A 17,084-nucleotide genomic window follows, 5' to 3' on the forward strand; every position below is an offset into this window, starting at 1 on the left:
ATCGATACTGAAACAAAATATTGATTAGCTACGATAATCACAACTATCGAATGTTATCGACGGTACTATCGATAGTTTTCCATTTCTACCTCGTGTGCTAAATAAATAAACAAATACACCAAATTCATGTTATAAATATAAAAGAAAATAAACAATAAACATTTTCATTATAGTTATAAATTTAAGAACTTTCTTTTGACCTTTTATGTTTTGATCCTAAAAATATTGGTGGGTTTCAAACGACTGGTCAAAAAGCGAAACAACCTTAAACATCTATCAAAAGAGAAATGCCTGCTGCTGTTGAGGAAACAGCCCCCAATAATAGTGCAACAGCCTCACATTCCATGGCAAATCAAAATGAGGCTAATGAGCAAGAAAATGAGGCGAAACCTGATAGAAATCAACAGATGCAGAAGGTGTTAAAAGCTTACATTTTAAGAGAGAGAGCTCGAAAGAAACAGGAGCAGGAGGCTGAAGTAGAGGAAGAAAGGTAAGTTTCAAAAGTCTACATAAGACGTTTGCCATGTTCGGTAATTTTATCAAGAATACACATTCCCTCACTAATTACCCTTCAATCACTAATCTCTAACTTCCACTATTTTTCTCGCCTCTTCACATAAGTGTCACAAGAATAATCTCATATTGACTTAGTTAGACTAGAAATTTAAAGATTAGTTGAGCCTGATATTAAAGTCAGAGATTTCTAAGGTAACTTTTTGCTTCCTTTTACTATTATTTCTTTCAAGTATCCTATATATTGTAGTACCTGAAATTCATAAACTTTCTCATAGAATGTGAATTGAATGTTTGACTAAAAACCATTTAGTTCTATGAGGAATACATACAATGAATACCAGGCAATAATCGCAATATGTACTATGAAAAATGTGCAGAAAAATGTATAAAACTTAGCAATAGCACAAAAATACAACCAATACTATAGTTATGACTGAAAATACCTGGCAGTGAGGTAATTATTGTATAAAATTTAAAGTGACAGTTTATTCCCCATTTACCTATCATTCTTAACATTCCTATTTTTTTGTTGATAATTGGTATTTTAACCAATTTTTTGCTACTATTGGGCAGGTAAGAAGTCTCACTTCTCTCTATTTTAGATTACGTAAAGAAAGAGAGGCAAGAGAACAGCAGGATGTAATGACTCTTGGTGAAACTAGAGAACAAATTTCACAACTGGAAGCTAAGTTGCAAATGTTCAAAGAAGAGAAACATCAACTGTTTCTTCAACTGAAAAAGGTGCTAAATGAAGATGATAACAGACGTAGGCAATTACAGAAAGATGCAAGGTAGGAATTTGTTGACATCAACTATTAAGAGTATAATTTACATTCTTTATATAAAAACTGTATACTCGCAAGGGTAAAACATACTTTATTTTTCAAATAAAATTACTTACCCACTTTTTAAGAAATAATGTAATGTAATGGAATCACCTGGAAGAATAAATATGTAGTTCAACTTCCAAGAACAGCTTTATATTATTGATATATAAAATTAGTTGCCTACAAGATTGTTGCTATCATTTTTATTGAGAGTTTTGTCTTATTTATGTACAAACCACCATTATATTAATTTATACATTTTCCCATCACAGTGAACAACAAATGGTACAATTCCAACAACTCCAACAAAGCATGATGCCCCATCAAACTCAAGCCCTCTACATACAACAACCACCTCCAGGAAGGCCTCAAACAATAGCACAACCAGTGCCTGCTCCCTTGCCACCTGCCATCTATAAAACTGCAGTAAAGAGACCAAGAAGTCCTAGCCCTCCTGCCCAAGTGCCCATTTCCTTGTATCATCAAGGGTACAATACCTATAAGCCTCCTGCAGTAGCTGGTGCATCTTATCAAGGGACAGCGCAAAGTAAGTTTTTAAACAATGTTCTCAGGTTGAATGTGTTTTGAAATCTTGGTGGTAGTTTAGTCAAGTAATAGTGCTGTAATGTGTTGATCAGACCTGATTATATATTATAGCTAATTGACACTTTGATTTAGTAGTTGAAAATATTCTAGTTGTAGATGATTTTTGTAGAACTAAACCTAATTTTGTTTGCAGAAGATGATGGTAGACGTAACGAATTAGTCCGAGCTGTGTTATGGAACAGTGAGTTTTCATGTTTGATTTTTTGGTTGTTGTTTCCTGCGTTTTTGACGTTTATAGAGGATTCAGTTTTTGCATTTCATCACTGGTGGGTGGTCTCATATGTGCATGTTTTGTTTTTTCGTTCTCATATAGGGAAGCAACGGTTTGTGCCTTTAAATTGCGTTATTATGTAATAATATGCATATCGAAGGTTTGGTTTACAATTTAGAAGAACTCACTATTATTTAATGTGCTAAATAGGAACTTATTTGAATCTCTGGCTAATTAGGTTAGCTTAGTAAGATCTCCTATATGAAACAAAAAGTTGGCTGTTATTATAAACAACAACCAACTTTAACGTCTTGTATTTTACACCCTCTGTGTTTATCTGAAAAATAGTTAAATATTACACTACCGTCTTGAAGAGTTGCATAAAAACTGGCACAGGTTATTAAAAATGTACGAAAAATATCAACATCATATTGATCTGAATTTAAATAAGTTAGTCCCGAGCATCATAATTAAGCGACATATGGAAATTTTGTTGACAAGAATTAAAGCAATATCGGCAGCTTTATATACAGTTCAAAAAGATAACTGTGATATTGTCAAGTCTCTGTTAATATGGAAAGAGATAGTTCAGGTTTTTAATGAGCTTGAGCAATTCTTTAAAGGAAAAGAGTAAGCAACGGAATACACAATTTGGTACATCTTTTTTCCATATTTTGAATTGATACATTTTTAATTTGATCTTAGATCCTTTTGTTTTGAGTGAATCACCTTTGAATCGTTATTAATCTTTTTAAATCCATAAAAGGAAATTTCTACATAGTTCATGGCACTACCTTTCAAAATTGCTAGCTATTTTCAGAGTCATAGTTGAATTAAAATAAGTCTTATATGCCTAGAAAATATTTCTTATTGTATTTTGAATAGTCGTGAAACCTTTCATAGTCTAATATAAAGTTATGTATATTAACTAATATGTATGATGTATATTAACTACGAAACTTGATTATTTCCTTCAAAAAACCTAATCAACTAACCCATTACCACCGAGGTATAGTCAGTTTTAACCAGTTTTGTCTGTGATTTACCTGCTCAGTTTTTATAAAAACACTCGAGCAGGCCTCCGGCGATGCAATAGGTGCTCTCTTCTGTGATAGATATAGATCTTACATGAATTTGTTGTTAAAAAAATAAAAATCATAACATCGCTTTGTTAGACTTAATGTTTATTATCAATTAAACAAACATGAAAAATAACATTAATACAAAATACGAGTTTTTTCGTGGACGTTTTTTTTTTGTGTAGTTTTTCTGAAATGTTTGTAGTTCATAGCCACAAACATTCAAAAAATTCAGCCAGAATGTTTTTCACTTTGGCTTTCACTGAGTGTTTTAGCTAGAAAATACCACATGGTTTTTCCCAGTTAAAGTCCACATGGAGTTTTTCAGGTACAACAAACATCTTTACCACTCTTGCACTTCGATAAAGTCATAAGCAGTGATAGTGAACATTCTATGAGAGTTGATAAAAATTGAAATTTTTATCTTTCACCAACCTGCAATATTTTTGAAAAGCTATGAAATTTCTGGAATGCTATTTTATGATTATTATGATTTAATTTTTCCAAATCTATTCATTACATACCAGTAATGCATAGATTTGGTAGATTTGGAATGCGATTCTGTCAATCTTCAGGCAAGTTTATGTTATTTCGGAAGCTTTCGTGAAGGCATTTCTTAAACAAGATTTACACATACATGAATCATTAGCGTTATTTAATTAGTGCCAGTGATTTTGCATGTGTAAATACGCAAATTTTGAAACGTCGGTAAACCAGCGCCAATAATTGTATTAATAAAAATGTTAAAAACATGGAAACTTTTAGGCGTTAATAATTATACCGAATTACATTCCCTGCTTTATGTTCCCTGAAAGATTTAATTCTCGAAATTATAATTCACGGAATGTTTTCGGGTGCCCAACTCAAGCTTCTATTCTTCTTACATTTCATATAGTAACAGCATTAAACTCCATTCTCTCAATGCTTTTATAGAGGCTCCGCAATATTCCAATCAACCATCAGCCTTCTATCCAGTAGCCCCACAAGATATATCTATATACTACCCAGGGCTCTCCAGAGATGCGGGTCGACCGGTTTACGATCAACAGAGGCCACAAGGGTTCCAAATTGATCATAAAATCCCTACGGAGCATTATAATGCCTTAAGGACAGCGTCGAGTCAACACGGACATGTTATACATCCAGGTCCTGGATTGGCTATTAATCCTGCTCAAGCCGCTCCAAAAGGTAAAATCGTAAAATTCGGAAGTCTGAAATTATTGGAAGTATATAAATTGAAGGGTCTGAGTGATTTTTTCAAAACTTTTTAGTACCTGATTTTATATTTTATTATTTCATAACGTAGCTTCTCTTCTATTTTTTTATTTAGCGGCTCGGTATATATCTTGCATAATATTTTCTGAAAGAACATGGAGAGACAGAACAAATGGAATATACATAGTAGAGGATCAGAATTTTTTTCAACCAATAATTTCAAAATTATTGAGGGATTTTATCCCATAACACAACGTAATTTTCTTTTCAGATATAAGGAATACTGATCATTATAACCTTTCAATAAGCTTCTAAATAAAGAGTTCTTTCCTGTTGATAAAACAATACTCTTTCATTAGGTCAATTGGTCTTTACAATTGCCAGTTTTCTTTTCTTTTGTAGCGGCTGGAAGTATCACCGCTGGCTATCCCATAAGATCTCAGCCTCAGTACCAGCCAGCAGCTCCTGCTTCTTTATACACTACCCAATCTCGTCAAATGTATCAGAATTATGCTCCTCCAAGAGAATAACATACTAACAATAATGCATAAGATAAGCGTTAAATGTTTCGTGTAAAGTAAATTTGTACATTTCGTAACTATGTATTGGTTTAAGGGTATTCAATTTTGATTTATTTAATCTAACTTTGAAACTGTGATCTATTTAGTTTCATTTTATAACAATATATATATATATAGGTTTGCGCACTCTTAGTATTGCAGGGAGAATTAATGCAGATATAGGATTCAATATTTTAGTTGACAGATTATAAAAATCTGTATCGTAAAACGAATAAGCTTTTTGGAACCTTTAAAAGTCAATAGTGGTTATCCTTGTACCTATGGTGATTATGCTTAAAAACGATAAGGGTTGCGAATAGACAGTAGGTAGGCAATTTTTGGATCTTAGAATTTTTCGGTTTATCAAACTTGATATTGAACTTAAATGTTTTATTTTCTTTCTATTTTCAAACCCTTATGCGAATTATGATTTAATAAAATAGAAATTTAGTTCCTCTTAACTAAATTGATATAGGAAGTAAGAAATATATTCGCTTAAATGCAACAATCAAAACAAGCATAACCAGAAATGTACTCGTTTTCACTGTTGTGAAGTAACGACAACAATAATGAAAGTTTGGAGCTTTTAGCGTTTACCCAGAAATAGGTGTAATGAATATGAAATAATAAAGTTTGAAAATAAAAATTTGGGAGCAAATCTGCTTTATGGTTATTTTATTGGTTACGATTGATTGTTGAATAAAATTGAACATAAATAGTCACAAAATAAAGCAAATAATTCTAGAAATAAAGCACTCAATGAGATTTGGTTTTTAAATGTGAGTCAATATGTGGAATAAATAGAAATAACTTATCTATATTCGCACAGGGTGACTGAAAAATCACTTGTATATAATGCAGATAGTCGCAGATAATATCTTTGAGACTATCAACACTATTTGTAAAATTTACGATATTTCAAGTACAGAAATTCTTGTATTGGCAAGAATCGGTCATCAGGAATACGTTGTTTCAATTGTTGAAACGGAACAATTGGACTGCAATTTATGTCCTTGATACTTTGATTCAAGTAGTGTCTGTGACAGAATGTGGTTTTCATGTTTTCAAAGACTTTTCGTAATGCAAGTGATACATCGTGCTTTAAGCAAAGTTAAAAGTCGACAATTACTCTCAGAGTTTTGCAAATTTGAATTTACATGCCGGAGAGAGCGAACGTAATCGGAAAGTGCAGACGAATACAACAATCAAGTGCTTCAGCCTAGAAATGACAACTATAGGAAGGAAGAGAAGGTAGATATGTGCAAGCTGAACAGAAGCGGATCAAGAATGCTGCCGTGTAGTACTTCCCTTTCAACCCTCGAAGCTCCCAAAATACTATTCTCTATCCGAATGTAATACACCGAGATATTACAGAACCAGTGCAGTAACCTTACCTCTATCATTCGCCATTTCAGTGGTGTAACTAGTCATATACCTCACTAAGAATCCTGACTGCTCCAAAGGGAGGATTTCATATGTATTTACATGTTGTAGAATTTGCGATGAAAGTATCCTTTTCAATATTTTACAGAGAACTGGTAGAATGCTAACTGATCTGAATTGACAGTCTAACAGGTTCATTTACTTTCGGCAGTAGCGTCCCTAAGGCATCCTTTCATGGCATAATCAACTATTGTACACAATGGTTCATTATTGTTGTATAGACTAAAGTGATCAGATGTGAAGAGATAGATCCAAAGTGAACAATTTTAGTTTAATTAATGTGTCGAGAGTATCAGTTGCAGTTGTCCCATTACTGGATAAAGCAAACATGTCGATTAACAATGGTCGTCAGAGAATGTGCATCCCAACAACTTAAGGGAAATTTACTAGTACTAACAGCGAAACAATGTTTAGTACTTCTGAAACCAGTTTCCAAAGGAAATTTTGGTAGACCATACAGTTTAAAGTCTTCTACAGGACACAAATTAACGCCGCAAAAAGGACACATTAATCGCATCAGTGAGAACAGGAAGAACATCGTCTATCGAAGCAGATAAAGCATTGACAGAAGTCATGTTCCAACCAGAATAATTGAACCACTAGATAGATCGAGGCACATCACAAGGAACAAATATCTACATTCAATACCTACATGTACATTTTAATGGGACATACCACGTTTACTCTGCTAAGATATCTTCCTGATGGTTTATATGTTAGAAAAATAGCTTGGTATATGCGTGTTCTTAAGTAAGGGGATTAATTGAACACAAGATTTGGTTAAGTTATAACTTTTAATGATAATATAGCCAAGAATTTTTTGAAGTGGCACCGCCATAATTACTTTGACTAACTGCTTAAAAGTACTCTGTTGATTTTATCATGTAGTTATTTCCATAGAAGCGATGAAACACCAGTGTAAAAAGACCAATAAAGTCAAAATCCATAGATATGGAAAAAAATCTATTGAATTTTTTATTTACAAAAATTTCATTAATCAAAAATGTAAGTATTCCTAAAACAACATTCTTAACTACCTCTTTTACATACGAATCTACATGCTTCCGATGTCACTAACTATTATTTAATAAAGCATCAATGATTACGAAATTAAAATAGGTACCTACCTTTGTTTTATAATTCAATATTAATAATATTAAATTTCGATATACTTTTTTGCAGTGTGCCCCCGCATAAGCGAGACGACCTTTATAAAAGATAAAAAATTCTCGATTTAAAATTTTATTTTCTCAGGTTCAGCCCTGCTTAGTTAAAGACTAATTTTCATCATAACTGCCAAACATAAAAAAAATACTTTTTTAAATAATGCTTTTTATTTGGCGAATATGACAAAAAATTATGATTAAAAATAGCTATTAAATTATTCTAAATCAAAACCAAGGCACCTACTCTATATTTTAAAATCCTTGGCCGGCTCTAATCTCTTACATATTCTTTTATATCCATAAAAGAAAACGCTAGAAATCAAATTGAGATCTGCAAAGGCTTTTAAAAATTGGTAAAAAGGACTAAATATTGATTTTAAAGAACTTTTCTTAATCATTTTTTGTCTTATTTACCACAAAAAGGCACTACAGAAAAATACATTTTTTAAAAGTTTCTAACATACTTTATTTAAGAACACAAAAATAATGGGGGAAATTATTATTTAGCCAAGCACGGTTAAGCCTCTAAAAAAGAACCTTAATTCAAGACTCCTTTATTTTTAATTTCAACTTTTGCGAGAATCATTTCACCTATATTGGGACACACTGTATATACTTATGAAAATCAGACACGATTTTTCAACAGCAGAAGGTAATTCAGCATTTCTCTATTCTAGAATTTAGTTTGTTTAAGTACTAGTGCTAAAGTAGGTACACATCAAGTAAACGTACTTATGCCATCAAGAATGCTCGTGTCCTAGTCTTACTTATTTGACAAGATTCGTTATAAATTTAGGAGATTCGTAGACCCCTACAGGACAATGGTTTTTTGATAATAATGTGGATTCAGTTACGAGGATGATTAGTTTTCAGTGTATTCTGGAGGAAAAGCAATGAATTCGTTATCTTTAGGACACACCTCCTCGTTGAGGTTTGAGATTTATTTGAAGTATAACTAGAAGGCAAAATTTCAACGAATTTTCCATTCTATATTATAAGTGATAGAAGTTTGCATAAGAATGTGAATTTAATCAGAGTTCTACAACTTTCTTCTGAGTACCTACTTCGTGTAAAATGACGTTTCGAACTGTATGTACTACAGCCGGGTTTTACAGATTTGTTCTTTATTTTGAAATAATGCGTTTTTATATTGAAAAATATTCTGTGTGCTTTTTTACACTATTCTAATTATAAAAACTCAATACACTTTAAATTTAGATCCGTGTCAGCATTGTAGCTATACTTACAAAATTTTACAAATCACCTGACAAGTTCCTAATCTTTTTCTTCTGCTACATTCTAGACTTATTTCTTTGCGGTTACTTCCTCGAATACAAAAAAAACATTATGCTTATATACAGAAAATGCACGTCTAAAACTAGATATGATTAATGTTGCAAATTCTCATTTCAACGGGCAAAACAAACTTTCAAGCTATAATGTAACTCTGTCATTTTTAAAGCAAAATTCAATTTACAGCAAAATGAGTGAACCTTTTGAAGTAGCACTTTGCTTTGTCTTTGTACGTTTGTACCTACACAAATCTCGTGTAACATTAACAACAGCTACCCTACGTTTTGTTCGATTTGAGACGCAAGAGGACAAAGGATTGAATTTACAAAAGAAGTTGTTTTATATACAATTTTTCCAACTAATTTGTTTTCTAGCTCTATGTGGTTTTACAAAAATACTATCAGGTATTTTCGATAATAAAAATATAGAATTTTTAAAAAACCGATTTGTGGATCCACCATAAACTGGTGTGGAGTTTATTGTAAATCCTTTTTTTATGTTCTTATCTACTTATTAATCTAAGAACATTCATAATTACAAAGAAGAATACAGCGATTTTACACCTCGTTATTTGAGTGCTGTTTGTTTTTCCAAGGTTTTAACTGATGTAATTCTGTTTCCAACATGTAGTCATCTTCTGTTTCAGATGGTTTCGGTGCTACAGCCGATACAGAGATGTAAGCTCTAGGGTTTTTCTTTAGATGAGCTGGTTTTCCTAAAGAAAAATATTATGAAGTATAATCTGCCCAGGTCTATTAAAAATCACGTCGTCAAGCATATGCAGTCCTAAAAAGTTATCCAATTTCTGCGGGTGAAAGACGAAATATTTGCATACTGCATACTGTATGTATGTACCTACAGGGTCACTCAACGAAAACTTTACCCCCCCCCCCCCCCCCCCTGTAATCTTGCAAAATAAGGACTTTTTGGAAGATTCCCAAAAATTCGTCAAGACAGTTTTTAAGAGGGATGAATTTTTATATAAAATTCAACCCCCAAACTTCACCCTTATGCGCGTCACAGCAACCCTCTTAAAAATTTTAAATAACAAGAGGAGTCATGTGACACCTCAAATTCAAGATCAATGGGACATCAAGTTTTCGTTGAATGACCCTGTATATCCACACGCATATTGTATAAAAATTGCATGTAAAATTAAAAATTTGAAAATAAAAATGGCAATAACATTATAACGGTATTTCTCCTAGAACTTCCAGAAATATTAAAGTTCTTAGGATAAATGCCACATTCATTTCATTCAAATTCAGCTAATAAGAGTGCTCTTCACACCTGTAACTTTATGATATGCAAAATTCTTCTGATATGTCGATTTTTCACTATAAGAATGTGCCTCGGGTTTCGTACTCGACGTAGGATAATCATCTTCAATGTCATCAAATGTAGGCCATTTCATGGTTGTAGAGTCCGCCGAAGGTTGCTGCCTCCATCTAGTTTGATATAGTTTTCCTTCTTGAGATTTCCGTTGTAATTCCGAATTTAAATATGGGGAATTAATGTTGAATTGTTGCTGCTGTCGCTGCTGATGTAAAATGTGCTGAGAGCTGCTTATGTCTTGGTCCAGATTTGCTGAAACGATAGTAAAATCTGAGAGGCGAACACTTTAAGTTGAAAGGGAAAGAATAGTAGGTACTTGGAAAACTCTGTGTTTAGATTACAAACAGAAACAGGAGTATTAACTTCGGTTAATTTAGATTTAGGCAAAACTTTCATGTTTATTTTTGCAGATTTCGCAAGAGCAAACATTCTAGCATACGAAAAGTTTATTTTATTATCTCAGCCACGAAGAAGACTTTCACGTTTATATCCGCAGATTTTTTTAATGAGATGAAGATTTGAAAAAGAAGAATTATATTCGGAAGAAAGAGAATTAGTTTCAATTAATTCAAAATTGAAATTGAACTAGCAAAAGACTGTTTCTGCTGATTTTCAATCAGAACAAGATTTGGAAATGTAGAAAACGTGAGGTGGAATTGCGAACATAGCTGATAGATGTCCAGAGTACACATTTACCATTTTTCTTAATTAGTAACATCAAATATCAAGTCTTAGTAAGATGGTGTAAACATCTTACTCAATAACACTACCGTTACAACTACCACAGTCATTATTCCCAATGCACTCAAAACACATTGGAAATTCGAAAAACACGGAAAGCACTGCCGAACCAAGAACCTCTCTTCAGAATCTGATTTCAAGGGACTTAAAGCGCACTTAATAAAATCACCATTTTCTTTAAATTCTTCTTTATCTATAAGACCAATCGACTCCATTTTAATGCCAACTCAATTAAACTCGCTTGGTAAATTGAGATAATAAAACACTTCCCACACAACCTATTAATCACCTATTCTGTTCAATGTGGAAAGGTTAAGGCTATCGGGTCAAATTAAATTCACATTTTAAATTCCATTTATGTATAATTAGTTATTATTAACTGTCCGGAGGTTACGACACTTTCACTTTATGAATTTTATTTTGTTAATTTGTCCCATGTTTTGATTACCTTATTAATAGGCATAGGGATTAATATAAAAATAGGACATAAATTGCAGAAAACGTGTATAATAGGTATTCAGCATACACTATGAAGATCCCAAAAGTATCCGACTTAACGCTTAAAGAAAAAAAAATGGAAAATATTACAATATTTCTCATCGTAGTCTCCTTTAGGATTGACATATATTTCCCTGCGATGTTCTTTGGCTTTTATGCCTGTTTATACTTATAGTAAAAAGCTTCGAATGTTTCAAAATAGGCATGAACCTCGGACTCCACCTCCTCATTATTGGCAAATCTCTTTCCACCGAACCATTTTTTCAAGTTTGAAAATGGAAAATAATCTGAGGGGGCTAAATCTGGCGAATAAGGTGGGCAGTTCGAAACCAAGATGATTGATTTTAGCTATCGCAATGACGGAAATGTGGGCTGATGCTTGGTCTTGATGAAAAAACATTTCCTTTTTCGCCAAATGCGGTCGTTTTTTTCTAATTTCTTCGCTCAAACACTACGATACGTTTTAATAATATTCTTTGTTTATTGGTTTTCCTTTAAGGAAATAGTCAATAAAAATTACTCCACGTGCATCCGATTACGCCATCACCTTTCCTGCAGATGGAACGGTTTTCGCCTTCTTTGGGGCCGATTTTCCCCTTTGATCCCATTGTTTTGACTGCTCTTTCGTCTCAGGTGTGAAGTGATGGACCCATGTTTCATCCATGGTTATGAATCGACGCAAAAACTCGGCTTTATCGCTGCGAAGCTTTGTCCTTGAAGCATCCTCACGAAGCTGTTTTTGTTCAAGTATGAGTAATCGCGGCACCCATCTTGCGCACAACTTTCTCATATCCAATTATCCGGTCAAAATGCGACGTACAGTACTCTTTGAAATGCCTGTTATGTCTGCTAACTGGCGCAATTTTAACCGAAAGTCTTCCAGTATAGTTTAGTGGATTTTCACCACAATTTCTGAAGTGGTCACCTCGGCGGGTTCACCACGGCGGAATTCGTCTTGGAAACTTAAACTCTGCCACCCCCTGTTACTGGTCTCTTTTTGTTTGAAGAAAATTTAAATGGTAATAGATATTTAGAATTTTTAAACACGGAGTCCCGGGAATATTTAAGCGGTATTTCTATGGACAGACTACTCAGAATCTAGTTCCAGTTCCAGGGGTATCCCCCACAATACAAGGGCCGTTCGAAATTCCTAGAATCAAAAATTTTCTCAGATGGATTGGAAATGGTGGCTTCACAGCTTGGCCACCTGACCTTTCCGTTTTAGATTTCTATTTGTGGGGGACGCTGAAAAATATCATTTACAAAACCCAAGTAAAAACTTAGGAGAACTAAAAATAAAGAAATGCTTTTCGCGTGACAGCAAGGCATTCTGTTCAAAGAGTAGTAAATAAAATAGTTAAAAAAATCGACAAGTGCATTCAATTTAATGGTATTTTTTTTAAATATCTAGATAATAGTAACATGTTTGTCAATTTTTAAATAATGTTACAAATAAAGTAATATAGAAAAATCCAGGTCCGTATTTAAAAAAGAGTTCATTTGGGTGCCTAAAAACGAAGCAATTTTTAAAAAACTACAAAATATTTTTTAAAGCGTACAAGTTTCTGGTAAGTGTGATATATCATTACCTTTACTAGATCACACTCTATTGATTGGTGAAATAAAAAATCCAGATTCGTATTAAAAAAAAGTTGATGACGATATTTAAAAAACGAAATGTAATAACTGAAAAATAAAATTAGTTTCTTGAAGAGCGTAAAAAAGTGCCTTAAGAAAGAGCTCTTGGTTTTTTGAAATAATCAGCAGTAAAGTCGTGAACATTTTTTCTTTAAATTAATTAGATACTTTAAAGTCGGTAAACCAATAATAAATATTGATTAAACAAGGGTGTCTCAATATTTTGATGTTCATCAATTTTCGAAAAATTCTTTTTTGATCTTCGTCATGAAAATGCGCCCAGTACGCCTATGTTTTACTCTACTTAAATGCTTAATTATTATATTATAGAGTCCTTCTAGAGCATTTAGTCATTTAAAAGTTCCAAAAATGTCCGTTTTTTTATGTCCATTTCATTTGTTACCCGTTTATTACTTTCGAAGTTTGTGTTCTTTAAGTCCTTTTTTTATTTTTCCAGCTTTTAGCGTGGGGCTTGCTATGTCCATTATCCATGAGTGCCTATGCAGTAATCAGAAAGCTACACGTGGCGGTACTGCATACTTACTCAAAATTTTGTGAATTTGATTCCAATGTTCGGGATACGTAACTATCTTCGCCAGCAGATCCAGCAGGAGCTTTGTGGCTTCCGGAGAACCACCCTCGGTTTTCTGAAATGAAAACATGGTAAATATAAGTAATTACTTAAAAAATAAATTTGTTTACCAGGACCCCCAAGTCAATTAATAAGTTTCAGTCGCTTGATTGCCTGAATAATCCCGGTAATAATTTCCCAACTTAATCCTTGTTTACCAAACTGTCTCTAAATAAGCTTATTTTCCTTAAAAACTCTTGCAGCAGTAAAAGCGATTACAAGTTTTACAGCGCTCCACTGCTGGCTTGTTGTGGCAAATTCCGCAATTTCACTAAAGATTTATCAGACTAATTTAGGCCAGTACATTCAGGACCTTGCTCACATCTGCACAACTTCGTTAGTCCATAATAATAGCCGAAATTTGCTTGGTGCAATTTAAAAAATTGCATTTCTCCTAGCAAACATACCTGCTTGCACTAAGCAAACATTTCTCCTATGACATGCCTTAGGGCTGTAACACATTCCATCATCATTAGCAAATTCCTGTGTTAAAACGGAATTGCCGTAGTTAAAACATGGCTTCCCGCTTTGAGCATTATAAAATTCCGCACTTTGACTTTATAATGAATTCATATTAAAAGGAACGACACAATGAAGTTTTGCATAATTAATTTTTATTAAGCCTTTGTGTCTTGTATAAATTAGAATTGTACGAAGGAAGAGGGACAGGGAGTTGAAAAATTTAAGGGGTAATTTAGTGGAATGTCCCCTTAAATTTTTACCGTTGCTGCAATGGGGGTAGGTTTTGATGACGCAGTATTATATGGAGGTAATCTAGTTTCTACACGTATAATGCTGAATAATAATCACGCATCGCTGAAGATTTACGGCCACCCCAAACTTGCTACCACCAAAACAAAACTTTGTTTGGACCATATAACTCCAAGATAATTCGAATTTAGCAACTAAATCAAGCTTTTCCACTGCAATATATATTTCCGAAACTTCATACCACTAGCAAATTCGTGCACGCCGGACCATAAACCAAGTTACGCCTAAATTATGAGACGGCATCGTGATATATACACGAGGAACGTAAATTCTGCCCAATCAAATCAGGCCCTCATAAATATTTTGCTCGCTCTGTATGTGGACTAGAGTGACAGTGATAATTACGCTTTATTACCTTTGCTACTGACAGGCATGATGGACTGGCAGTGGGTTTAAAGTGTCTATCTACGGGAGATATTTGGAATTTTGGACTGGTTAAACTTGGATTGGAGAAGATTTATGAGCTAAACGACAATTTCCTCAGGCTTTTCAAAGCCATTCGTGGATAACCCGGGAAGCTGGTCGGAGGTCAGACTTCCCAATTTTTGAAAATAGTACTTTTCTTGTGAGCAACATGAGACTTGAATATTCTGTACCTTAGGTTCAAGAAAATGGCACTTGCAGGGTCAAATTAGAGTTGATGGGCTTCTAATCTTACTACACATCTTGTCAATTTAAAGATGAACCACTTTATACAAAATATGTAAATATGCAAAAACACGTTGGTTCTATTTTCAAGGGAGACATTCTTTAAGCCGGTTTTCTACTAATGCATGCACCCTCTAGCGGGGGTGGAAACGACTACTAAAATTTTAAATGAGAAGGGGAGTTGAGTTGTACCTTTTTTGAAAGATCTTTCAATTACCTTTCCAAATGTACCTATTTTTTTTTTATTGAGAGGTTTTCAAAAAATCATGTTCAAACTTTAAACAAGCTTAGGTATTAACTGTATAGTAGAGAAGTTGTTTATTAACGTTTTAAGTGTTCAAAATGCTATTTTCTAAACAATAATAAAGTTTGTTTTCAAATTCACCTCTAACATCCACGAAAACTTCTACTCGAATTTCCACACGCAACTGTAATTCTTCTCTTCAATCCTTCCAAATCTTGACATTGGGTTTTTATAAACAACAGATTTAAAATACTCCAAAGAAGAAAATCCAGAAGTGTCAAATCAGACGATCACGGTGGCCACTCAATTGATCTTCTTCGATCAACCCATTTGCCAGGATACCCATCATGTACCTCTGTCTAATAGGAATAAAATAATGTAGTAGGTTCCATCTTGTTGAAAACGAAGAAGACTATAAATGCTATTACCAACCTTTAACTCGCGAAATAATATTTACAATAATAAAGGATAATTCAAGAAATAAAAAAGAATTCCATTGTCCATTTTTTAATTGAATAGTCTTATTCTTGCTGCTTTTTCTGCAACTGAAATATTTAAATAAATACATTCACAAATACAAATAAACAAATAAAAATCAAAATAATCATCTGTTGTTTATAAAACCCAGCTTCAAAATTTGGAGGGATTGAAGAGAAGAATTACAGCTGCGTGTGGGGAAATTCAAGTAGAAATTTTTGTGAATGTTATAGTGGAATTTGAAAACAGACTTTATTATTGTTTAGAAAATAGCATTTTGAACACTTAAAACGTTAATAAACAATTTCTCTACTATACAGTTAATACCTAAGCTTGTTTAAAGTTTGAACATGATTTTTCGAAAACCTTTTAATAAAAAAAACAGGTACATTCGGAAAGGTAATTGGAAGACCTTTCAAATGAGGTAGAACTCAACCCCCCTTCCTATTTAAGATTTTAGCAATTGTTTTTACCCTCGCTAGAGAGTGCGTACTATTTAATAGAAAGCCGACTTAAAGAATGTCCCCTTTAAAAATAAAATCAATGTGATTTTGCATGTTTATAGTATATTTTCTACATGGACCGATCTACATATTTTGGCATATTTATAGTATATTTTCTACAAAGATCGAAGGTGGTTCATTTTCAAATTGACTCGCTGTATAGTTCAATCCCCTAGAAAGGATATTGGGTTTGGAAAACTTTTTCAAAGAATATACCATCGAATTTATTTTGGTCTACAATCAATATTCTGAGAGAACTGTGAAATATGACGAAATTGATAAATAATAGTAAAGAAGTTGCCACCCATCAAAATAAATAGGATAATTTTTTTATCATTTTCATTTCTAATATCTTCGGATCGTCCGAAATCTGATTTCAATGATTTTTAGAATTTGGGAAATTTCTGAAAGTTTAATTCTTACATATATAGGGTGTCCGAATATTATGCATGCAAATATTTTGGCAGATAGGGGATTATTAAAGTTAATTTAAGAATAAGACGTTTCTTTGTTTAAACGTAATGTTGCAAACGTTTCGTTATTGAGATAGTGTGTTAAAGTTTAAGATTTTACTTTAAAACCACTTTTTCAGATTTTTTGATGGATATTAAGTTGAAATATGCACGATAAGATTTTAAAATAAAAATCATTGCGACGGTCTATCGGGTACGTACTTTTTCTG

At 33.1% G+C, this 17,084-nt stretch overlaps 2 protein-coding genes across 5 annotated transcripts in view; one reads left to right on the forward strand and one right to left on the reverse strand.

Annotated features, from left to right (window-relative positions):
* Positions 1 to 219: 219 nt before the first annotated feature.
* LOC136416044 (G protein pathway suppressor 2) lies at positions 220 to 5,190 on the forward strand. 2 transcript variants are annotated; one of them, XM_066401022.1, is made up of 6 exons: positions 221 to 490; positions 1,119 to 1,307; positions 1,616 to 1,890; positions 2,083 to 2,130; positions 4,173 to 4,427; positions 4,857 to 5,185. In XM_066401022.1, the coding sequence occupies exons 1-6, from the start codon at positions 288 to 290 to the stop codon at positions 4,982 to 4,984; spliced, it is 1,098 nt and encodes a 365-aa protein (XP_066257119.1). In that variant the 5' UTR covers positions 221 to 287; the 3' UTR covers positions 4,985 to 5,185. The 2 variants fall into 2 exon arrangements, with proteins under 2 accessions (XP_066257120.1, XP_066257119.1); XM_066401023.1 differs by lacking the exon at positions 2,083 to 2,130 and having other exon boundaries at positions 220 to 490; positions 4,857 to 5,190.
* Positions 5,191 to 8,738: 3,548 nt separating this feature from the next.
* LOC136416045 (uncharacterized) overlaps positions 8,739 to 17,084 on the reverse strand; it is a 139,089-nt gene continuing 130,743 nt past the window's right edge. For all 3 annotated transcript variants that reach the window (XM_066401024.1, XM_066401026.1, XM_066401025.1), the window contains 3 exons: positions 13,673 to 13,775; positions 10,207 to 10,503; positions 8,739 to 9,631 (listed from right to left, as the gene is read on the reverse strand). In XM_066401024.1, coding sequence (XP_066257121.1) covers positions 9,474 to 9,631; positions 10,207 to 10,503; positions 13,673 to 13,775 — 558 coding nt within the window. In that variant the 3' untranslated portion in view covers positions 8,739 to 9,473. The remainder of the gene's footprint in view (positions 9,632 to 10,206; positions 10,504 to 13,672; positions 13,776 to 17,084) is intronic.

Source organism: Euwallacea similis, chromosome 22, assembly GCF_039881205.1.
Source record: "Euwallacea similis isolate ESF13 chromosome 22, ESF131.1, whole genome shotgun sequence".
Classification (NCBI taxonomy): Eukaryota; Metazoa; Arthropoda; class Insecta; order Coleoptera; family Curculionidae; genus Euwallacea; species Euwallacea similis.

What these genes read in the sequence shown, in the direction of transcription:
- LOC136416044 (XM_066401022.1), top strand. Translation starts at nt 288, where the DNA reads ATGCCTGCTGCTGTTGAGGAAACAGCCCCCAATAATAGTGCAACAGCC. An exon ending in GCTGAAGTAGAGGAAGAAAG is followed by an intron (nt 491 to 1,118) that starts GTAAGTTTCAAA and finishes TCTCTATTTTAG; the next exon opens with ATTACGTAAAGAAAGAGAGG. An exon ending in TTATCAAGGGACAGCGCAAA is followed by an intron (nt 1,891 to 2,082) that starts GTAAGTTTTTAA and finishes TTTTGTTTGCAG; the next exon opens with AAGATGATGGTAGACGTAAC.